A 25,349-nucleotide genomic window follows, 5' to 3' on the forward strand; every position below is an offset into this window, starting at 1 on the left:
TCTTTTTCAAAACCAATTTTCAACCGAAAATATTGTTAACTCTTCACAGAGGTACAAGTTTGGAATAACCAAAAATAGTTTCTGGCAACAAAACACTTGTTTATACAAGCGACAACCAAATTATATCAGTACTAAATGCTCTTTAGTAATCGAGCACGTGTGTTTATAGTTACCAAAGAATTTATTCAAAATTATCAACTTTAGAAAATTGTACTATGTTTATTGTTTACATTTACCAAATAGCTGAACCAAACGTGTTCTGTTAATTCAATCGATTCAGTTTTATCCTGTGTTGTACTGCCATTTAGTTATGACTTACGAAATCCATGTCGTCATGAGCGTATAATATTAAGGATTGAAGAGAGACTATTATTATTGTATACTACAGGCAAGCTGTTGATACTAATCAGAAATGGAAATCACATTTACTTCTTTGTACATGTTGTGGTCAAAGCAAACAAAAAAAATGAAATCATTCGCATTTTTTCATAGAAGTCTACTAAAAATTGATTGGTATTCGATGTAGTGGGTAAAGCATACATGTATGTTTCATTTTTTTATTTTCAACATCGCACCCCCTAAATTTCATTCCGCACCCCCAGATGATTAATCCTGGCGCCCCCGATGTTCATGCGTGTACACATAGGCAACGTTATTGCTGGAAATCTTGAATAATTGAGCGCCGTAGTGTATTTTCTCACTATTGAAGATATGAGAAAAATGAAGAAATTCACATAACACATTGGACATTGGGCAAATCAAAATAAGAAGTGTCTATGTCTTGTCATTACAAAGTTATTAGTGTGTAACCATTTGCTCCTGTCCACCATCTTGAGGCAAGATTTTTAGTTGTGATGTCATCAGAAATGGCGGTTATAAGGTAAAGTACCCAAATGAGAGACAATTTTTGTTAACTGCCTATATATGAGGAAACGGATATTTTCAACCTGAATGGGTAGAATACATATAATATTTTGTCTATTTTTAGAATCGACAATAAAATTTTCAGATATAATTATTATCATTATTTTTTTAAAAAAATGGGATAGAGTAGTGTTTTAGAAAGGCGTCCCAAATAAGACATACGTGCATTGTTTTCACTTATTTGCAAATATTGACAAAAAATTATCAATGTTAAATCACAGGAGAGAGTTGCCGAAATTGGACCAGTTGGTACTATTTTGCTTCTGCATCAAAAACAAGACACAGAAAAAGAACGAACTTGTAGGTATGAGAAGCACAAACTATTAGCTTTCACTTCATATATGCATTTCAACAAAAAATGCAGGAACCAATATAATAGGCTACATATACGAAAGTAGTGACATCGGTCCATTATAGGCAACTGGTTTTTCTAACTTGGACCACAGGTTGCTTAGGTTGGACCGCTCACAAAAGGCATGTACGTATGTATGTCTACGGTATCTAGACACCTGCAGCAATAACTGCACACACCATTGTGGTATTTACTCCACGATCGCCGCTTGCAACAGCACCAACCTGTGATTTTCCTTTCTTTGCTACAATTTTTGTGGACGTCTCTGGACTGTGGTGAAACCTGACTCATCCACGTTGAATATTCGGTCAGCTGTAAAACCAAACAAACCATACGTTCTACTACACTCGTTCAAGCCATAGTCCCATTATTGTATGCTGCTATAGCCATTTGCAATTCCATCTCTGTCCACAGCCCATACTTTCCCCTGTCGAATTTGAGAAACACGTGGTGGTCCAACGTAGGCAATTATACCCCGTTAATAAAAATATGACGCTACACGAACGTACGCAACTAAACCATAGTTTTGCCACATGTAGTTAGTGGTTAATGAATGGCACTTTTATATTAATACTACAGGACATTTTTGATTACTTACCCCTAGTCTACACAAGAGCTTAAGATCCGAAGCACAATAATTGCAACACGAACAATGGAAACACAATAACAGTACTCCTACTTCGTCGAACGTCTCTAGTTGACTGACCATTCAGTCATTTGTACATGGCACTGACGCCAACCAGTAGTGCCAACTCACCTGTTTCAAATACTCGTCTGTAGGCAAAAACAAGGGTGGTCCAACTTACGTAACGGTCCAATTTCGGAAACTCTCCCCTATGCACTGTAATAAATTTAGGAACATATTAAATTGAAGGGACGAGTGCAATAGTGGTCTAGCTCCTACCAACAGCCAATTCTTATTGTTTATTTGTCATTTTCCAGATTAAAGTGTTTTTTCCCAATATTTTAATGCTAAGTTGTTTAACTTTACAAGAATTTTGCTGACCCCTTCACTTGATATTTGCGCTGTTTGGAGCAAGTAGAAAGAATGAAAGTTTCTTCTTCAGCGTCTCAGTCTTAGACTATATTTCGCACATTTAGCCTATTTCTTCCCCTCCCGGTGTCATCTGTAAAAGGTCCAGTACACACTGAACACTCTGCAATTCCGAGTTACTATAGGCGCAATAATTTTTATTTCAAGAAATTCTTTGTACCTATAATGGATATTTAAATCACTTTTAACATCAGGAGAAAATTAACAATTACATTGCATGGGTTTTTCAAGAAAATGGAGCATTAATCGAAAAATGAATTGAATTTTATATTTTTTAACACTTAATACCAAAATGTTTGCTTGTAATATGTAGATATAAAAAATGAAGGTCTTAAGTAAGATATAATATATCTTAATAAGAACCCTAGCTATCTCTTATTAGGGTACGCAATGAATAAATATAAAACGGTCGCTCCAGGCCAAAATTGTAATCATCTGTATTAGTAATGTATCCTATTATATTTAATATTATGTGAGCAAATCGATACAATTAATACTATATTTGTTGTAGCTCACATTAATACAGTTCTTTTCGTCAATAAAAGCCACTACAAAAATTCAGAATGTGTCAAATAATTCGCCGTGCTCTCAGCTTATTGAACTGACGTCGGACAAATACCACGACGCCTTCGAAGCACAAGCATTGAGTTCCCGTTTGCCGATTAATGGCAAAATATACTGGAGATGTTAACCTGGTGTCTCTTATTAGGAACCTGTCTCTCATTTGGGTACTTTAGCTTACTAGGGGTACCCGGAGGAAGGGGGTTAGCGGGTCATGACGTGTGCTGAGTAATAGCATTTTTGGGGGGTAAAAACAGTACTTTGAATATCATAATATGAAATACAGGGTTAGCCTAAAAGAAATAGATAGTTTCAAAGTTTTACAGAAAGAAGGGTTTTAATAATAGGGCTGAAATACTTACATGGTTTGAAGAGTATGTCCTGAAGTTTACATTCGTAAGTTACGTGTGTTCTATGTATGACCCTTTTGTAACACCACAGATATCAATGCGATAGTCCAGTTTTCTTCTCCCACGATTTGATTCCTTGTACAGACAACCAGTTTCTTCAAATTTCTTGTAGATGGACTGCCTTGTAGGTAGTTGTTTGCCATACCGCGTCCAAGATGACGCTGTACGACAGCAACATAATTTGTTTTTACAAATTCAAGCAGACACAGAGCCTTTTCTACCTGGCTAGCGGCCATACTGCTCGGCTTAAGTCAAGGGTGCTCACGTGATTCTGACGTCACGAAGACAAACGAAAAGCGGAGGTCGTAAACTTGAAGACTTTCTCTATACAACAGTACTAAATGCTTTCTGATGCAACAAACAAATTCAATTAATAAAGCGTTTAAACTGTCTATTTCTTTTAGGCTAACCCTGTATAAACGATTTGAAAAAAATATAATGGGTGGAGTGTGATTAATCTTTAGCCGAGAGATAGATTTCAAAGCTTAACTTGCTCGCTTCACTCACAATGCAAATTTTCATGCGAAAATTGCACAAAGTTTAAACTAATTCTTTTACGTTTGTGCACACGATTTGTTGATGATATACAATGCGATGTACAATGTCCGTATCATGCCCATCATGCATTCGAACCTAGGACGTGAGATTTCAAAGTGTGCATGAGGAGCAGGAGATGAGGAGGAGGGAAGCGGCGGTCGATCCCGGAAAAGAAAACAGCTCAAAGAATTTTCTTGTTCGTTTGTCTCCAAGTAAGTATATCACTAAACCTAATTCGTCCATTTTAGGACTATTGTATTAATTATTCTACTGCCTCTTACAATTAGTTTTGTGGGAAGGGGTCCGTATCCTGTAGTTTAGATTCCATGGAAAATTGCAGATCCAGTTCCAATTAACATAATGTACTCAAGTAGAAAGAACTTAATGATATTATTAAACGTTTCGTGAACTTTCCTCTGCATAAAATAATATGTGTGAAGAATTTCGCTCAAAGGGGATGTGTCATTTCCTTTGAAATGATGGCGACCCCTGAATTGTATTCTACATCCGAATCAGTTCAAAATTATACCAGAATGTGATTTGATCACTTTTCCTCTCTCATTAATGTTGTAATTGCCACAAGCAAACTTGATATTTATTCTATGATTCTACTTTATTTAGCAGAAGGGTCCCGAGTTCGAATCCCGGTCTGGGCATGGCTGTTTGTTAGTGTCCATTCATCAATTTCATCACTCATCCCCATCTTCGCAAATTAGCCAAAAGTGGTACAAAAGCGAAGTAAAATAAAACAAATCAATCAATTATTTAACCACTCTCTAATAATGTTATTATTTATAATTTGAACCGTAATTATGATATTTTTGTTAAAATATAATACAATGCTTGTATGTTACCTATTGCTTTCACTAATTTTAATATATACACATACTCTTGAGACATATCTTAATGTGAGAGTCGGCAACAGGAAAGCCTATTTAAGAAAGCAAGCACCGTGCACAAAGAACAATATTGTGTAAATATGTCTGTTGTCCGAATTTAAACTGGAAGTCTGACATATATTTATAAATTATTTCCAAACTGAGAAAAGTGTGTCATGTGATAGTACATATGTTTTCAGAACGGAGAGAAGTTGCTACCCTTTCCCCTCATAAGTGAATTTTGGAAAGTGGGGCCTCGGAGAGAAAACCTGGATGGGGTAATTTACTACCCTTAATACAAGTACTGTAAATTGCAAACGCCTAATACCGATTCTTGATTTCATTCTACATTGTTACAGTACAATTCAGTCGACGAAATGAAGAATTTAAACTCATAGCTGCACCTTTGGTTTTATTTTGATTTGATTTGTTGTTTGAAGTCCACTTTATGGACTGAAAGATTAATCGAGACTGGACCTACAGCTTAAAGTGGAATCCGATAAACTGTGTGGTGTGCTTCCAGCGGGTATCGAACCCGGGACCCCTTATATACAAAGAGACAACGTTACCAATACGTCATCGGGGAGGCTAGTTGCATCTTTGGCAGCTTGTACACTTCGCAACATCTTATTTGACCGCCCCGAAAGAATTCTAAGTCCCGAAATCGTAAACTTAGCAACATTGCACTTCAGCTCCAGGTGAGAGTAGCCAACTTTGAGTAAGTCCTTCCACTAGACGAAAAACGCTGCGGTGATAGGTTTTCAATTTAACACTTTCCATGAATTTAGAAACTATAAATCGCTATTATAATACACAATCAAACAGAAATAATAAATTGGAAAAATAACCTTGAAGGATATTTACGATTCTGCTTGCTCGTCTTGAAATTTGGGGGGTTTGAAACACTGAATAGAGTTCATCTCCACCTGGAGGAAATTGCCATCACGTTTGTGCAGAAAGAAGCAAATTTGTGAGGAGTTTATGCGACATTTTATTTACAATACCTTGCATAATATCGAACAGTTCTCAAAAACATATATTTTGCACGACTTGTCGAGAAAATGTGCTTGAAACACAGGAAGGTGGGAGTCTTCATAAACGTCAACATGTTTTTAAGGGTATAAAGTCATTACGTAGAGCAGTTGGTTAGGCGCTGCTATCCTTATTTTTCATCAAGCGTGAAAGGTAGCGGGTTCAAATCCCACCCTCTCCTCTTTCTATTTTTTTCTTTTTTTTGTTTGCTGAACAGATACCGTTGATATTAGAATATTTAAAAAATTAATCCGATGCACACTGCCCATATTTTCCCTTAGAAGTTGGAGATTTCCAGGATTTAAAGTTAAAAGTTTTCTTTTTAGTTATTGTTCATATGTTGTGTTAACACACACATCATGATTAATTCACAAATCACATATATGTATTCAGGATGCAAAATGTAATGTTATTTAAGTTATGTATTGTTTGTTCTTCACTGACACCTAAAATATTGATTATTTGATTTCGATATACTACTTGTTGAAGATCTCCACGCTTAGAGGTGACGAAGGAAAGAGTGGGAGGGAGACCGGCAGTCGGTAGGTATGCCTAGGCCCTTCATGGGCTGTTGCGCGACGGATTATTATTATTTAAAAAAAGATATACAGTAATGTTAAGTAGTGATGTAGTGCAGTACTGTAACGAAGGAGAGCGTTTAATGAGTTCAAATTGCTAAGATTGGTAATTTTATGTCCGTTCCTTCGTAATGACTGTTGTCAATACTAATTAACATAAATAAATTGTTATTGCGACGAAGGCCGATTCGATAAGAAACTACTAATAAGTATTTATATAGTGAGTGACAAACAAGAAATTCAAAACCTCATAATGATCGTTAATTCCTCACTGCTTTGTATCTAAAATGTTTGTCTTCTTTGAACAGAAAGTACGAGTATCAGATATAACAAACTTTCCGCACTAACTTTGCAATATTCGAAACCACCATTACAGACTTAGCTCTACGTAACTTGATTCTGCGCATCCCACGTGGCATGTGACTTCCTCCTATCATCGAAATAACTTTCTCTTACTATTTCCTTTCACCTCGTGAAATACAGAGACCAATGTTAACTTCTTAGCACGGTGGATAAACTTTACACCCAACGATATACTCCTGAAAAAAATCCTGCCTAGGTGGAGAATCGAACCTACGACCTCCCTCGTAAGAATCAAGCACGTTACCTCTTCTCCAGGTAGCTCATGTTAAACTTTTCTACCAGTTTGAAGAAACCAACTCACAAATAATGTCATATCTATAATTTCCTCATGGCATTCATGAGGAAACGAATTCAGATAAAATCGAGAAACTCTGAAAGGGAAAAATGATGAACATGTCTATTGTCGTTTTGTCGAATTTTGTAAGTTGTGTAAAAATTCCGTGTTTTGAGAAGTATTTTGTTGTTTGTTTAAAGTAGGAACAGGAGAGCGAAAAGGAGTCATTTAAAGCAGACTCCGTTTTACAAGAAACTTCAGCTTTTTTCCAAAGACTGTATGAAAAGAGAGAGGAAAGTATGAAATATAAAATATGTGTGAAATTAAAACAATGGAAACCTTGAAAGATAATACTAACGAACTTCAAACTATGAAAACATATTTTCGTGGTGGAAAACTACAAGGCATTTTCGAAATATGAACTTGATGTTTTTCTATATTATGAAGTGGAGATATGGGACGATACAATCCCTCAGCAAGAAAATTTTAAGTAAGCTACCTCCAACATTTTCAATGGTCATAATTACTAATTAGGGTCCGGAAGTTGATGAAAAATAAACTTTTTTTCTGACCCTTAAAAACAATGCTAAACCTGATATCATGTCCGTTTCCCTTCAGTTAGAGCCGGAAAACACTTTCTATTTTACATTTTCTTTGCATTTTTCGGCCTTTTTTGGCTTTTAGTTTATTTGTCAGTATTTTTTACAGTTTTGTTGCATTTTTACTTATTTTTTGAGGTTTATTTTTCTCCTCCCCTGTTGTTTCGTGCATTTTAAATGCATTTACTAGTAAAACTTACATATTTAGATTTCTTGACATGGTCCTTTTAGCAAATTCACCATGAATCGAAAATACGGTCAATGGAAAAGCATAATATTATTCTTAACTGAAATGTTTGGCAATGGATTAAAATACTTTGTGTGAAGATATACTTTGACGTTCTTTTTCTGGACACTATTATTGCTTTAATCTGTAGTTTTAAAGTAAAATTAGTCACAATATTAAATGCAATTACACTCTGGTATACGCGAAGCAGAACTGTATTTTCGGATGCTGGCCGACTACAGTATCATGGAAGGAGATGAATTGGTTGATTTGGTGTTTTAAGTCAACTTTATGCATAGTAAGGCTAATCGAGACTGGACCTACAGTTTAAAGTGGGATCCGAACCGAGTGCATAAAATAACGTGAACCGTGTGGTGTAGGGGGGTCGTTTGCTTATGGAATGGAAGGTCATGGGTTCAAACTTACTTTTTTGCAAAACCTTTTTCGGGAAGTAAACGGCTTTGGACGAGAATGCTTATCTACGTTTCTTGGATATTTCCGTTGATATTTATGCGATTTATGTCCAGCATTTCCGGATGGAGAAAGTTGACATGTAAGTTCTTAATATGTATTAACTTATAACAGCTGAATGAAAGGAAAAGTATTTCCTAAAATCCTTCCAATCACTGAAAGATTAAAAACATTAGTAGAAGCATTACTTGAGGCATGCACAGTGGCGACGATTATGGAGTGTGGAGGGGCAGATGACCCCGCACTATACTTAACAATATCTACCAAGGGAAAGAAACTGTCCTTGCCCTCCCCCTCCCCAACCTTGCCCCATCAGTTTTGATACCCAATCGCCGCCACTCAGCATACATCGCATAAATATTTACAGTAATATCATATAATATTATATTACGTTATTAGAACACTTCGTACTCGGTAAATAAAAAGGAAAAAATAATAACGAAAGGGTGGGATTTGAACCTACGATGTTTCGATCTTGACGAAAACAGTAAAAAAAACGAAAGTGTTGCCATCTAACCAACTACTCCAGGAGATTGCTAACAGAAATCTGAGTAAAACACGTTAATCTCAGTTGAAGCAACATTGTGCCGGAGTTTCGAAACATTTTTCGCCAAGAACCAAGGAAAAGACACACTATGCAGAATCGTTTGGTGTTGTGCAAGGTATCTTTACTAAACATTTCGCATAAAATCATCATAAATTTGCCTTCTTGCATTCAAATGTGACTGCAATTCTTTCCAGGTGGATGAGAACCTGTTCAGTGTTTCACAATGCACATAAATTTTCCTATTTTCAAATTCAGAACAAAGAATCTTGAAATATTTTCAACATTCGTATTTCTACTTAACATTTTTTGTCTACTCATATATTTTATTACTGCTTTAGGGTATCTTTACTTTATGGAATGTAAAAGAATGAAAAAAAAACACGAGCGTTTTCATTCAGGAAGAAGAAATGTTGCAAAGTTGGATACTCTTAGTTGGCTCTGAAGTGCTATGCTGCCAAATTTACGAATTCCGGACTTTGAAATTTTTCAGGGCGGTCAAATAAGATGTTGCGAAGTGTACCTGTCTGTAGGAATTATCTTGCGGGCAGAAATCTTAAGAGGTACTGATGCGAAGAGAAAGGTTTAGTAAAGTTTGTTTCTTAAAGATCCAAATTGTATTGTAGGCACTGTTGAAAGTGCGTTCGAACTTGTCTTCGCTAGGAATCGAACAATGTACTCTCTTGATAACAAAACGATAATGAGAAGATAGGCAATTGTATTGTTGCAGTGTATTGAGGCTTTGAAATAGTGTTGGTATGTTAGATATGGGGGAGACTGGAGCACATTGGAACTCCTTAATGTTTTTGCTTTATTTAATAGTCAAATTGTTTTATTATTTTTAATAAAAAAAATGAACAAAAATACTCTTCTAGTACATGTAAAGATTATTACACAGACAGATCAAAGTTACTTTGCAAGTTACATACGTTAGAAAACCATCTGTAATGTATATCCCGAGAGAACTTCTTCATCATTCTTCATCTGGAATATGTTCAAATCTGCCCCATGAAGGGGGGACATTTGAACAGAGATGGGTCACTTTTGAACAGTGACTTGTTTTTTTTAATCTTTTTGGAAATAAAATGTTTAATATTACATACGCACTGTTATTCTTACATGATCTTTGCTTTCGTGTTGGTTACAGATGATGGCTCGAAATCATTAGAGAATAGCCATCTCTCCGGCTTTCTAAATGCTAACACATTCGTCGTAAATGAAGTTAAATTGGTTTAAAGATGCCAGGTCGTGAAAAATTATGTGTTTGGCTTTCATCCGTTCGTTTTGTGCTACCAGTAGCTTTCCCTTAAAAATACCCATCAGACCAACATCTAATATTAGAGTCGATGCGTTCAATGAAGGGGGACATGTTACTAGAACAATTCCATTCTCTTTTGCAAACAGAATAGCGTCAAGAATGCAATGGCTCTCATGGCTATCCATTAGTAAAATGTCTGCCCTCTTTGCTGCATCTAGCATGTTTCTTAACATATTCAAGAAATTTTGCAAACAAAGCTCCTGTGATATATGAACTACGTGGACTGTTCGCCTTTTAAAATCGCGTGAAATACTTTAGTTAATATTATTATGATGAACTTTGATGATTGTTCAAATGTGCCCAAGAGTGCTGTTCAAATATACATCGAAAGTGTTGTTCAAATGTGCCACGACAGGGATATTCAAATCTGCCACCGGCCTATGACAGACAAATCTACGCATCATAAGGGAAAGCTAATAGATACGTTTCACAATAATAGCGCGTAAAGCTATCCATAGTAATAATATGCTATAATCAAACTTGCCACTTGACCTTCTATGTGGTCGTTAATTTCTTACAATTTTTGATTATAAGAAATACTTATAACGTCCTGAACTGACGTTTAGAGACTGACGAATGGTCGGACTACCATCTGCAGGGCTGTCATATACCACCACTGCTGTCAACTGGGAAATTCACGATGTTTAAATGTGTTCTAGTGTCCCCTACATGAAACGGAAAGCAAGAACCTCCATGCACTGGCTGTATTTCGAACTACTGGGTGAAAGTCAACCTACTTTTCACATAGCACACCCTGTACTGCATTTAGAAGACTAACGAGGCTGTGGCATCTGGGCCTGTAGGAATCATGTCGTGTCGTCAGTGTGTTTGTGGTTGCCCATTCATCTATATGCTTTAACCTCATCTTCGCAATTAGCCAAAAGTGGCAGGAACGCGAAGCAAAATAAATAAAGTCAGTCATTCATTCGAACCAAAGATCATGGCTTCACGTGGTAGATTGATTGGTACCGTACTTAATCCCTTTTACCTCTGTACCTCTCTCTTATAGAAAATTTACTGAATTTACAATTTGAAATATTTGAAAACATTTTAATGAAGTAAAGGTGTAGTTACCACAAAGTTTTGTAGGTGTATTGGAATATTTTGAACATCGGTCGAAGGGTCGTGTATTATATCTTGCTGCGATCTGGCAACGTGTAAGTATAATTCCAATTCAGACCCGGATCTATAGCTTCCATGTGAAAGCTCCAGGCAATAACAGTGTGAGCTCCCACCCCCTTATAGACAATTTGTTACAACAATTTAGGTAAATTTATATCGTAGAGGTAGTTAAAATGTTTTTTTTTTTACCACATTTCAAATATCTCTTTCTTCAATTTATGACTCTTTCAAGGCATTTTTCTTCAGTGAAGGTAGCACCCAAAGTAACACATAAACCTGGTCTTTTGGATTTGTTGGTTTGTTGCGTACATTACATTTCTTATGAAAGCATTAGTGCTGAAAATGCATAGTCTACTTAGTGGCTTTATTTCACAGGAAAAACGTGTAAATTTTTATTTCCGTCTCTGCTTCAGCAACGTGAAAATATATTCGGCGGATACGTTACGAAATCTAGTTATCCCAAACTTTCGCACACTTTCCTCCAAATTATTACGCCTCCTCCCCCTCATTGCTAGCAAGATCCCTCAATTTCCGAAACTAATAACAATCACCGATTTTCTTCTGACCTCGCACGCTACTTGCCTCCCTTCCTCGAGCTTCTGACTCAATTTTCTACGCATCCATTCATTTTCATGACGAAGAAGTTGAGCGTGATTTATATCCGAGGTCATGTTTCATAGCAAAAATATAATATTCTTTCATTATCAGCGGAAGGCGGTAAGAAACTTTGACCGAAATATCGATCTGATAAAACACGTAATACACGGAAAGGTTTTGTGGCATGAACTGCCCTTTGAAAGTATGTTCAGCTTCATGTACAAGTCAGCGTTATGTACACAATGTTGAATTTGAAAAAAAAAATCAGTAGCGGGAAGGGCTTGTTCTTATCTTTTGGTATTTTCTTACGTCACTTTTCTGTCTATTTAGGGTATTTGCGACGATGAGAATGAACGATGATTAGATGAAATTGATGAAGGGATACTCACGAAGGAACACTCGCACCCAGACCTGGACTCCAACCAGGGACCGTCGGTGGCATCTCAACTAGCCAAAATTCGTATTTATAGTTGCAATACTATCAGTGATATCGCAACATAAAAGAAAAGATTTCCAGACTCCACCCACATACAGAGTGTCCCAAAATAGTGTTTACACTCTTTGAACGTTAATAATGGGTACACTAATAACAGGAAGTATGAACATTTTTGCGTGTCACATAGCTTAAAGATATGCATGTTCATTGGTAGGAATACTTTGTCTGCAATGCTATAGAACAGATCGACAAATCAACAAACAGCAGATATGGTTTGCACAGGAAGGGAAGCGCAGGTAGTGTCGGCCGCATGTCTCATGTCATCCAGTCACCATCGCTTTCTAGGGTACACATCGTTCTTCAGTTTCCAAGAGGTAGAAATCTAACGGTGTTAATTTGGGAGATCCGGGTGGTTATTTGACACTTCTTACATTGCTCAAAAGAAAAAAATGCTCACCTCTGCCACTTCATGTACAAAAATGCCTACCGCCTGGTGGGCTGTGATACACACAATAGAATGCCTAGACTCGCTCACACACACACTCAATGTAGATATTGCAACTTCAAATACAAAAAACTCCAGTCAAATTATCTTTAATTGTCTCTGTTATTAACATTCAAAGAATGTAAACACTCTATTGGGGCACTCTGCACATTCAGGGATATGCACTTATCTCAGTCGGTAACGCGTCTGACTACCATGCTCAAGGTCCCGGGTTCGATCCCCGGCTGGTTCAAACCCAGGACGTCTATATCCTCAGAATTGTGATTCCTCTGCTTTTCTTGTGGGTTTTAATTGTTCCATTTCCTTTTAAGTAGTGTTGCCCACGAGACAAGACTTTGGACTGTCTCGTCTCGTGCAAGTCTCGTGGAAATGCTGTCTCGTCTCGAAAATATTAGTTTGTCTCATGACACATGATCAATCTCGTCTCGTCTCGAATTTTTAAAAGCCTGTCCCGTCTCGTCCCGTGGACAACACTACTTTTAAGTTACAATAATTGGCTAATTTACATTATAATGGTTGTGCAATTTATTTGTGTCTGAAGTTGTCCAAGCCTAACAGATTCAGGTTATTGGATATCATATTTGATTTTACAATGTATGTGTGTATGTAAGACTAAGGTGAATGAATATTGTGATTCATTCACCTTATTAGTGTGAGATACATCAAAACCATCATAAGCAAATAATATACAGGGTGTCGCAAAACTCTTTCAACAACGCTTGGGTGCTGGTAGATATCATAAAAACAAGTAACTTTTCCCTATAAAGTTTACCTCGAAAGCGCTTAGTTTCTGCGCTATAAGCGCTTAAAATCTATCCTGTACGTATGCAACCCAACACAGCAAACGCTTGGTCTGGCATAACTACCAGGGGCGCGTGGCAGGGTTGCCACTAGCGTTCCTCCTTAAGAGAGACGACTTGAAAACAACAACTTGGGTGTATCTCCATAATTAATTGATTGATTTGGTTTATTTTAATTCGCTTTTCTGCCACCTTTGGCCGCGGTGGCTCAGTCGGTAACGCGTCTGACTACCATGCTCAAGGTCCCGGGTTCGATCCCCGGCTGGTTCAAATCCGGGAACTTTTCTAACGTTGGAAGCGGCTCCGGCGCCTACCCTGCGTCGAATGACATGGGTACCTGGGGGAAACCCTGGGGGGTAAAGGTGGCCAGGGTCGTGATGCTGATCACATCACCCCCACTCACGACCGGATCAAGAAAGTGTGGGGCGTTACCCCCACACCCCTTATACGCCTTCATGGCGTGGTGCTAAGCACAGGGGAGCACTTTACTTTTTTACTTTTTGCCACCTTTGGCTAATCGCGAAGATGAGGATGATATGATCAAATAACAAATGACACCAATGTCTATGCCAGGATTTAAAGCCGAGACACCTGGCGCCGTAGCGAGCTGTGCTAATCACATCACCACGGAGTGTTTCGTGTATCATGCAATATCAACAATTGGAAGGAACACGTGAGATAGGGGAAATCCACGAACGAACAATGTAAACATGATGTGTTTGCTGCCTCGTTTCGAACACGCAGACTGTAATGTTAACTTATTACAATTTATTTATTAGAATATTGTGAACTAGCGCTATTGCTAATCGAGTTCGTTATAAAAAGCAGGAAACCTCTATACTGAAAAGAAACAAAAATGTCCGGCAGATGAATATTCTTGAGTCACATCGGTGACGGAGTACGTTTAGTGATCAACACATGATCTATCTACCGAATGTTCCGGACACGAGTTCCGACCTGGACAAAGGTGTCACTGGATCTTTCGTCCTCGTTTTTACTATTTGGCTGAAAGTGCAGAAAAATGACGTACAATGAGAAGAATAGAAATTCACATGAATTATCCCGGAAATTCATCTAGATGTCAGAATCTCGCTCGTTTGCTACAAAACGTTGTTTCCAGGTTAAACTAAAATTTGACATTTTGGTGCCTTCCGAATGTGTTACTCTTACATTGCAACGTTGATTTCAAGTTGCTACAATGAATGATAAATATGTACCACTTATGACGTGTACTCAATGGTTTCCTTTGATTATTTTTCTTTCACGTTCGATGATAAAAATGCGAAGCAAAGACACAAAATGAGAAAACTAATTCCCACACATGAAAAGAGAGTAAATTACGAGGATTTCTCTTGATGTACCAATATCAAACGATATCGTGAAGTGCGGAACAAACTAGTACAGACACCGAACTCAATGTAATTCCTTTCAATGAAATAACAATTTCTTCCTACAAATTATTTAATAGAGCATTCAAGATGAACCAGTTTGAATGGAGAGAGAGAGAGAGAGAGAGAGAGAGAGAGAGTTTTTAATTCGCATGTTCCTAGTATTGCAAAAAATCGTTGGAATTTTCTTGAAACCCACTATTAAAACACATAATTTTTCTTACATGCATATCCGTTCTCGGTAAAATGTATAGGTTGCCACTGTTTTCTAAAATAAGCCAGGGGTCTTGGGTTCAAATCCTGGCTTGGGCATGGATGTTTGTGAGTGTCCATTCATCAATTTCATCATATCATCCCTCATCCCCATCTTCGCAAATTAGCCAAAAGTGGTATAAAAAAGAGAAGTTAAATAAAGCAAATCAATCAATCATTAAATTAAAAGAGCCTTGCAATTAATTCCTTATGAGAAGAGATTAGCAATAACGCTAACTTTATAGGGAAAAGTTACTTGTTTTATGATATCTACCAGCACCTAAGCGTTGTTGAAAGAGTTTTGCGACACCCTGTATATTTACGAGGTACATAGTGAGACGAATTTGATGGCCGTAAGGGATATAAGGAATATAAGGTTACAGAAAACTAGAGGGGTTAGTTGGGGATTTCCTGGGAATTCAGAAAGTAACGATTCGTGGGACGCCAGGAAAGGGAGGTTTTGAAGTTGTGGCTGTTAGAGTTTGAGTTGGGGAGGGGAGTTGATTAATTGAATTGTTGTTTTAAGTCCACTTTATTAACAGATGGACCGGACCTACAGTTTAAAGTGGTATCCGAGCCATTATGTACCTCCATCGGATATCAAACCGGGGACCTCTTGATTACAAGGCGACGACGTTACCATTATGTCATCGGGAGGCCCTTTGAGGAGTGGAGTGTGTGCGCTTAATCGGGTTTTCTAGAATTGCAGAGAACTACGGTTCTTGGGACTTCAGAAAAGGATTGGAGAAGGAATTTTCAGGTATTGAATATTATTAGACAATAGAAAAATATTTGAACGTAAAAGGGATGAAGAGACAGATGAGTGGAGAAGGTTATATAATTTAGAACTACATAATTTGTATTCATGTCCAGATATTATTAGAATAATTAAACCAAGAAGACTTAGGTGGACAGACCATGCGGGATGAATGGAAAAGGAAGATAGAGTTTACAGGATTCACGTTGGGATACCTGATGGTAAGAGAGCTGTAGGAAGGCCAAGACGAAGATGGAGGAATAACGTTGAGATGGACCTAAAGGAAATTAATATGGATGGAAAAGATTCGATTGATCTTGCCCAGGATTGGAACATTTGGAAGGCTTGTGTTGCTGCAGTCATAAACCTTCGGGCTTAAGAAGGCTAGAGAGTTAGTTCGTTGGTCCATCTGCCATTCTCCGAAAATAGGACAGTTATTCTTCTTCTTGTTTCTCCAGTAGCTCTCGGTGCAAGAACGAAAAACAAGGGAAGGTTAATGAAGACATTTTCGGTCTTGCGCTGTTGATTTGTCAGTTTGCTGATAATTAGAGCCCGGATTTTATGCAAAATGCCTATTCGTTTCCGACGCTGGTAGACAAAAATTGAACACAAAAGTACACCTATCCGAAGGTTCTTAACATTCTGAACAATACTTTATGTTGCCTTTTTCTGCCTATTTCACCTTACGCTGCCTTTTTCAAACATTTTTGCCTTTTTTTTGCTTCTTTTGTCATTCCGAGAAGGCAGTTTTTAAAATTATATTTCTCTTCTTCTATTTGATTTCGTTTTTAAATAACCCTTGTTATTCAAATTATTATTTGCAAATACATTTTTAAAGATTTAAGAAGAAGTTAAGTCCTTCTCTTCAATTTTTAATGCCTCTTCTTCAATTTTTACTGTCTCTTTCTGAAACTTGATTGCCTTTTTTTCGACATACACTGCCACTTTTCCAATTTTTCGTTGCCTTTTTGCCTGCCATTTTTAATACTTTTCAGTGCCTGAACATCCTGGCTCTACTGATAATAATCGGGATCTGTGTAGACAATTTTTTTGTACGACCCATACGAAAATCACTATCTTTGTATATCTACAGAACACGAGTTTTCGTCAATTTTTCTTTTCTTTAAGCATAAGCTGTAACACAATCTCTAAGTTAGTAGAAACAACGAGCATACCCACAAACACGAGAGAGAGAGAGAGAGAGAGAGAGAGAGAGAGAGAGAGAGAGTGAGTAAGGGTGGGTGTGCTCAGCTTCACTGATATCAAATATTAATGAACAAATTAAGTGGGGAAGGTTTTATGTGATGGCAGTAAATACATTTGGGTGACAGAAAAGCTATGATTAAAACGCTGAAAGAATCTAAATGGGTATTTTGTAGTAATATATCTCATTAGGGATGAAAATATTGCATTTTGTTCAATGGTTGGACCAATTTAATATCACACCTTTTTTGCATTAGAAACTTGCATTTTCACAGGATTTAGAGCTTTCCTGGATTTTTTAGGGCGCTGCTGTTTGGAAAAAAAATGTAATTTCAAATATACTGCTGGACAAAGAAAACCGGACACTTTAATATTTGACATCTGAATTGCAATTACTTATGAATTACGCTCTCAGTTTGGTAGTTTTCTGTAACTTTCGTTTTTGTTCTAATTTAACTTATTAATGTATGTAGAACATCCTCAAAGTTTGTTTTCTGTTGAATATATTTCCAATAATTTAGTTAGCCTTCGAATCAGAATGTATGCGTTATCACAAAAAATGCAAGTGTCCGGTTTTTTTTTGTCCAGCAGTATATTATAACAGGAAAAGATCACAATCTAAAAGATCTGGCTGATCATGTAAAACAAGCTACACGGCCACGTGACAATCCCCGTTTATAAAATTAGTCCATGATAATTGTGTACAATTTGTAGAAGCATGGCCAAAACCTGAAGTTGTTTATTTTTATAAATAATGTTTGCAAATGTGTTTCTTTTGCTATATTTGTTAATAATTATGAGCGTGTATATGAAATGTTTTCAGAATTCAAAGAAAAACTAGTCTGCCAAATGCTAAACACGTGTCTAACCAAACAAGTAGCAAAGAAACGATTTAATTGGTAATTGTGTAGAAATTCAGGAACGTGCCTTGTGCAAAACAGGCATCAAATTTCACATAATTGACCACTGGAATCGACTCGCTATGTCCTCACTATACTTCCCGCGAACTTTACCGATGTTACACGAATTTAGACCTACGTAATCTCGCCTAGGTTTACTTTAAAAACCGTAAATAAAGATACTGTATATATATATATTCAGTTGGAAAATAGAATTCTGGGACCCTTTTTTTTTACTCTTTAACATCTGTTCAGAACAATTATTGCTTAATTTCATGTAGAATAAGTATTGTGTATTTGGAATCTGTCAGCGTTAATCAATATCTCTATTATGCAACTAGATATGACATTCACACTGATTGTATTGAAGAATAAGAAAAATCACACTGATTATATTGTGTTCATTGCGTAACATGAAAATCATACTGATCTATTGTGTAACGTAAAGACCACACTGATTCTATTGTGCAAAATGAAAATCATATAGATACTATTGTGCAACAAGAAAATCACACTGATTATATTGTGTAACATAACTATTACACTGAGTACAAATCATTAACAATTGTTTCCCCATCTTATTAGGAGCAGCAGTTTGTACGATCGCCAGGACAGCTTGCGTTCTGACTATATGAGCGACCGAGAATCACGCTATGGTATTGTCCAGCAGGCCTCTATAGAGAGTACAGACTCGCGCCTCTGCTACCTCACGTCGTCAGAGGTAAGTACTGCCATCTCTTGGCTGTTTCGTGAACTTTTCAATTTCCAGCGTCCTGTTAAGCATGGCAATGAGCTACATCCCTGGATCTAATGCATAACTAACGAGATGAGACATCGTTAAATATGGATGCGTGTCTCACGGGGATCTCGTAATCTGCTAGAGGGCGGGTTCGCTCTTTTTTCTGCGGATGCAATCGAGTTAAACCATTCTCTTTGACTTTTATTCTGCTTCGAAATAAATGTTTCCGGTATTCCCGGGTACTCCGCGAGAAAAAGCATTTAGCTGATTATGTTAATTTTCATATATATAAATTATAATGAACATTAGCTTAAGTGTTTATACCAAAGAATACACAATTCATGAGCTTAAAGGTCACACAAAATGTCTAAATATCTAGTAGCCTACTGCATCTGAGGTTCTGTCAGTCAAGTTTCTTTTATTATGCTTATGCTTTTAAAGTCATATTAAGATAATGTTTTAAAACTCACCACGGTGACCAGTGGCGTGACGGAGTAAAGCATTTCCCGTTGCTCTAGATCAGATATTCTCAACCTTTGCAAGCTGAAAGCACAAATATGGGTCGAGACAAAAACGAATAAATTGCAATTGCAATAGTATCCAGTTGCCACACTATTTTGAAGTTTGAATGAATAATGGTAACGTGTGCATATAAGAAGGGATTTTAAGTCAAAGTGTTTGGAATGTATCACTATGATATTGGCCATGAAGCCTCTATGGAGTACAGACTCTCGTGCCTCTACTTCTTCATGTCGATAGAGTTAGGAACTGTCATCTCTTGGCTGTTTCGTGAAATTTTCAATTCCCAACGTCTTGTTAATCATGGCAACGTTGTTAGATTTTCTTCCAAAATGTATGAGAATACAAAACCTTTCTTAATCTATTCTATCCATCATCATCTCTCTTTTGTATGTATTTTACATACTATTTCATCACTTAGTTTGGTACTCATATGCGAGACGATTTGATAATATGAAGGAACTGAAAATTGTAAAAAAGGAGAGGTAGAGTAGTAGTCGTTTGGTTCTGTATGAAGACACGAGTTTGTTCAAAGGTTGTTCATTTGCCTGTTTCGGCCCCAAAATTGGTGTTCTTTGAGTGGTAGTCCTTGGAAGGAAAAATGACATATTAGCAACCTTCAAGGAAAGGTTTAGATGTCGAACTTGTAGCACTGTCAATTGTTATGATTCACGAACAGTTTAATTATTGTTTTGGATGCTGGAAGAGAATTGAGAGCAAAGTTTCTAGTTACTAAGGTAAGTGTGTAGTTCGTTAAATGTATCAATTGATTAACTGTGAACGTAAATGTATTAATGTAAAATTAGTTCACAATCCGAAAAATAGAGGCTGAAAGTATGCAAGGAATGTTATAGCATGTAAACATATTCGGCCATTGAGCATTGAAAGTTGAAATTTATATTACTATTGAACTTCTGGATTGTGTTGAATATTATTTGAAGTGGTTTAGGAAATATACTAACAAGAAGGTTTTAGAAGCCCAAGTAATTATTTAATTCTTATGTTATAATTATAATTTACGTTATAATTTATCTTATTAATTCCCTTTACTTGTTTTAAAATACCTAAGAGTACATCGACATTTTATATATTTTTTTTTCTTCTAAAGCTGTAGATATTGAAATATTACAGGAAGCGTCCCAAAACAACTTTGTTTCTTGCTTATTTGCACCAGTGTTATAAATTCGGCTTCATAAAAATTGTTATTTTCAGGGCACTATCTAATGACTGTATTCTAAAGACCAAGGAAACACTACTTAACATGAAAATTGAGCTATATGCTCGTCCATAGTCTTTAAGTCAAACAAAGCAAGTGATTATGGCGTGAACACGTATTCTGAATGAGGTATTACGCGGGTTTTCCCAGGCCACTCAATGCGAATGCTGGTATGATTTCTTTACTGAAGGCCGCGTACCCTTCCTTCCATTTTCTTGAATTTTTTTCTCTATACTTCTGTCCTCGTTATTAACCTAGTGTTACATATTGATTGCTTCACAATCCTTTTCTACTACTTTTGTCTTATCACGCGATGTGTATGAATAGACCCCGGATTGTACTATCAAAGAATGTGTAATGTTATTAATAATCGAGTATCCAAGAAATTTCAAGAATTCTGCTAAATATTTATTTTATTTGAACATATTCAGCATAATTTTAAGGACATAAGTTGTTCAAATTAAAATTTGTATCAAATTTATAAACTCAAAAAGCAAAGCAACGTGTACATATTTAAGAACCTATTTCGTCAACTATTAATTACTTTTTAACAATGCAAATTATTGCATAATATGTTAATATGTAAGAGAGCTCTTTGTAATTTTCGAAACAAACTGTAAAAAGAAGCATCGAATGAAAATACATAGCTACTTTTGCAATTTTTGTACAAGGGAACATATTGTGTAATTCGCTACGTACAGGAAAGTAGCTTTCTTGTCCACGGACGCCAAGTTTCTAAGGGCTTTGTCTAAACCTAAAAGCGAAACGAAAATGTATAACCAGAAGAGTGGGGGCGGGGGGACTCCAGAATCTTTTGATAAATAACAGTTCTTTTTCTCTCCAGCCTTTCTTTCGACTTGGCAGTCAATTTTAGGTGACCTTATGCACTAACCATCTCATTGATTGGAAAATATGACACCACATGAGCTACAATTTTTCTTCCTCATGTTTCTGAGATCAAAAACATAGGATAAAGGATCAGGAACGGAAAAAATACCGAAATATTTTATCTTATTTTATTAATGTATGTAATATGTGGCAGTCGGTTACGCGTTCGACTTCCATGCTAAAGGTCCCGGGTTCAACCCCCGGCCGGTTCAAATCCGGGAACTTTTCTAACGTTGGATGCGGCCCCGGCACTCACCCAGCGTCAAATGACATGGGTACCTGGGGGAAACCCTGGGGGTGGGGGGGAGCAAAGGCGGTCAGGGGCGTGATGCTGATCACATAACCCCTACTCACGACCGGATCACACCACCTACACGTCATCATGGCGTAGTGCTAGCACAGGGGAGCACTTTACCTTTTTATATATATGTAATGCCATTAAATATGTCAATTATTCAAATTACATAATAAAATATGCAATATTTTATATCGACTGTCCTTCATTTTAAATTCAATTGCAAATTTAAGATTTTAATGTACTACTAATGCTATGAACATGAACAATGATTTGCGTGACTAATCGAGGAGAGAAAATATTAAGAGACATTTAGAAGATAATAATTTCCTATGTAAAAATTACATATATATGCTATGACAGGTTTTTTTTTTAAAATATATTTATATATTTTGCGTTTGCTGACGAAAGGCGATCAGAAATGGAGGAGAAATAACAGATCGATGTCTGTGAAGAGAAGCTGACATTCGAGTGCCTTCCTAGAAGGGCACCCTTTACAACACCATTACAATATTTCCCTCGTGGGAAACGAACTTGAAACCTTTTGCCCCTTGACAGCCGCGTTAACCCCTCGGCGATTCGTTCACAGATGAGCGATTTTAACCTTATTACTGGTCGATCGACGTAAACTCCGAAGGATAGACTTCTAAGTGACGAAGTACTTCCAGCCTGGTGAAGGTTCATTATATTACTTTATCACAACCCACACACGTTTGAATTTCTAACCTTGCTGTTTAATATTAATCTAAACCACGTACAAGTTCCTTCACGGGTCACAGAACACCGCCCTATTTAGGTTACAACACTTTGAATACTTTTGATTTCTGACCAGCATTAAACTATGTTCATACACCTCGAGAGTACAGGAGCACGAATAGAAAATCGCCCATTGTCGCCACATCGGTTTAAGCTCAGCTGTTAGAAGACTTCCGGACAATATTACAATATATTTCGAAATTTTATGTTAATATTTACTCTCCTGTTGCAGTTGTCGTTTGTTGTATGCGTGACATAAACGTTCCATTAATATTTGCCGGGTGCCCGACCCTGTGGCCGAGTGGTTAGCACATCGCGCTGCGACGCCAAGGGTCCCGTGTTCGAATCCCGGTCGGGCTTGGTTGTTTGTGAATGTCCATTCATCAATTTCATCACTCATCCCCATCTTCGCAAATTAGCCAAGAGGCACAAAACGCGAAGTAAAATAAACTAAATCAATCAATCAATCAATATTTGCTGGAAAGATCAGGTCATTGCACAAACATTGCGAAATATTTGTAACAGTAAACGACTACACGCTTTTGTGTACAGCAGAAATATCGTGACGAAAAATGGAGGAACATTTTTTTTCCGTTATTTCACCATGAGTGTTACAGAAAATCGTTGAAAAATATACGTACATTAACCATCACCTTATTTTACTTTCTATTTTTTAGCCGGAACTGATTGATAAGTATATTAATTGATTTGGTTTATTTTACTTTGCCTTTCCACCACGTTTGGCTAATCGCGAAGATCAGGATGAGTGATGATTTGATGCAGGGACAGTCACAAAGAACATTCATCCTCCGGCCTTTATTCGAACTCGGAACCGCTGACGTCGTAGCGAATTGTGCTAACCATTCCGCCAAGGAGGTCGGCGATTGATAAGTATGTGAAACAACAATACGTGCGAGGGAAGGCGTAATTTTCTGTTTTTCCTTGCTTTTTAACTAGTTTTCTGCTCTTCTTGTGATTTTGCACTCTCAGAATCCTAGGTTGCAGCCTACTGGTTAATAGGCAATTGTGTGTATCATAATATTAACTCCGCAGTTAAATAGCCCTACATAGGAATTGTACGACATGGTTTGCTTATAACATTTCTCCAATGTCCAAATCTCATATTTGCCTTCTTCCCAAGTCCAACGAAAACAAACAATTGAGGGAAATTGCCCCAAACATTTCCCTTGGGCGGCCTATAAGAAAAGTTTCTTCCACAATTACCTACAGTCTCCAAATGATTTCCTCCCTTACAGTTATCCTTCGCCCCTCGGTCTCCAGTTTCGTATTTCCCTCCCTTTTCATCCGTATTTACAAAAGGACAGCTTGTTCAATTTTCGTCCTCAATTTTGGGAGGAAATTGCGGAATATTGATGTTGCAAAGGTTTCCGAGGAGGCGGGGGAAGCGTTCGAGATAAATTGCGTTGTGCAGAGAAAGTCCTCTTTTATAAATTATCACTCCAATACTACATGAGAGTCTTGTGATGAACGAGGTCGTCAGGATACAGCCGAAAGTTTTCCCCCCCAAAAAAGAACGCTTCCTGCCAGGCCACCCTTTACTTCACCTCAGTTCGTCGCATGGGGTTCCGAAAGAGGGAGTAATGGAGTTCGGAAGTTTACGACGACAAAGGACAGAAGAAATTATCGATCGCCGTGATAACATGACTTACGACCAGCGCAAGAAGTGCTCGTGTTGGGAACGGCTCGGGCGCACACCTACGCCGTATCCGCTTAGATAAACATTTTGATAGCCGGCTTAGGTGACGCATAGGATCCATCCTTGGTCCGGAACGTGCGTAAATTAGCGCAAGAGACTCGTAATGAGCTTAACGCATTATAAACAAACAAGAGCTTGGGTGCACAAGCTCCCAGGCAGATATTTTCGGATGTTATCCTGTACGTTATGCATCCGCGCGGCATATTCCCGCAGTGAGTGGATCCAAACCCACCAGGATACTTGCATTCATTAAAGTTTGTTAATTGTATACTAAAACAATCACGATATTGTTCACAAGTTTTTGTGTTTATTCTTTTTTAATTTAGCGAAGTATTTCTCTTCAGTAAAGTAAAATGTGCTAACAAAGTATCGTAGCTACGTTTCAAGTAATCTATTCGAAGTTTCTTGTATCAAAGTTTTAAAAATGGCTTTTTCACATCCTTCAACATGTTCAGGTGAGTTGCAGCCTGCATCCGTCCAAATGGCTACTCCACAGGTCAGTTCTGATAATTGTAATTGTATAATAAATTGAATTAATTGTATGTCACATCACCATATCCCTGAGTCTTCTTTTATTCGTGTCTCGTGAAGAGTTAAAGGAAAAGTTCAGACATTTTTTTACTTCCTCGATATTATGTATTAACCATTCCTTAACATCAAGAAAGAAGACCGACAGTGGCACAGTTGTAGTAGGTATGATACCACGAGGAACGTCTGGACTTGATATTGCGAGAATGGATGATCTCAGGGTGGAATCTTCCATCGAATTCCCTGCATAATTGACTCTGGGACCCACCCAGCCACTCGTCAATAGTACCTGGAGCACACATGGATAAACGCTATGTCCTCAATCTCCCTGTGTGACTTCACGAAGGGTGTAATGCGCTTTTATATAGGAAGAAAGAGCGCGACTTTATTCACCTGTTTTACCTGTTAACGAAAACTCCACACTGAAGGAATGGACAGTGCAAAGTATGGGCATCATACTGCTGTAAATAGGATTTCCCTGTTCATTTCTTTGAACCTCTCTATACGTTTCGTCGACACAAACACTGCGGAAGAACAAATCAGACGCTTTATCCCCGTTCCTCCTGGATAACTTCGCACAAGAGAACAAGGAGGAGTTCAATAAAATCCCA

General features: G+C 37.4%; 1 protein-coding gene across 8 annotated transcripts in view; it reads left to right on the plus strand.

The window, feature by feature from the left end:
• Positions 1-25,349, plus strand: part of sif (guanine nucleotide exchange factor still life) — a 674,511-nt gene that overhangs the window by 348,873 nt on the left and 300,289 nt on the right. For all 8 annotated transcript variants that reach the window (XM_083112141.1, XM_083112137.1, XM_083112140.1 and 5 more), the window contains one exon: positions 18,666-18,801. In XM_083112141.1, the coding sequence (XP_082968267.1) occupies positions 18,666-18,801 (136 nt within the window). The remainder of the gene's footprint in view (positions 1-18,665; positions 18,802-25,349) is intronic.

This window comes from Lepisma saccharinum, chromosome 1 (genome assembly GCF_977018435.1).
Source record: "Lepisma saccharinum chromosome 1, izLepSacc3.1, whole genome shotgun sequence".
Classification (NCBI taxonomy): Eukaryota; Metazoa; Arthropoda; class Insecta; order Zygentoma; family Lepismatidae; genus Lepisma; species Lepisma saccharinum.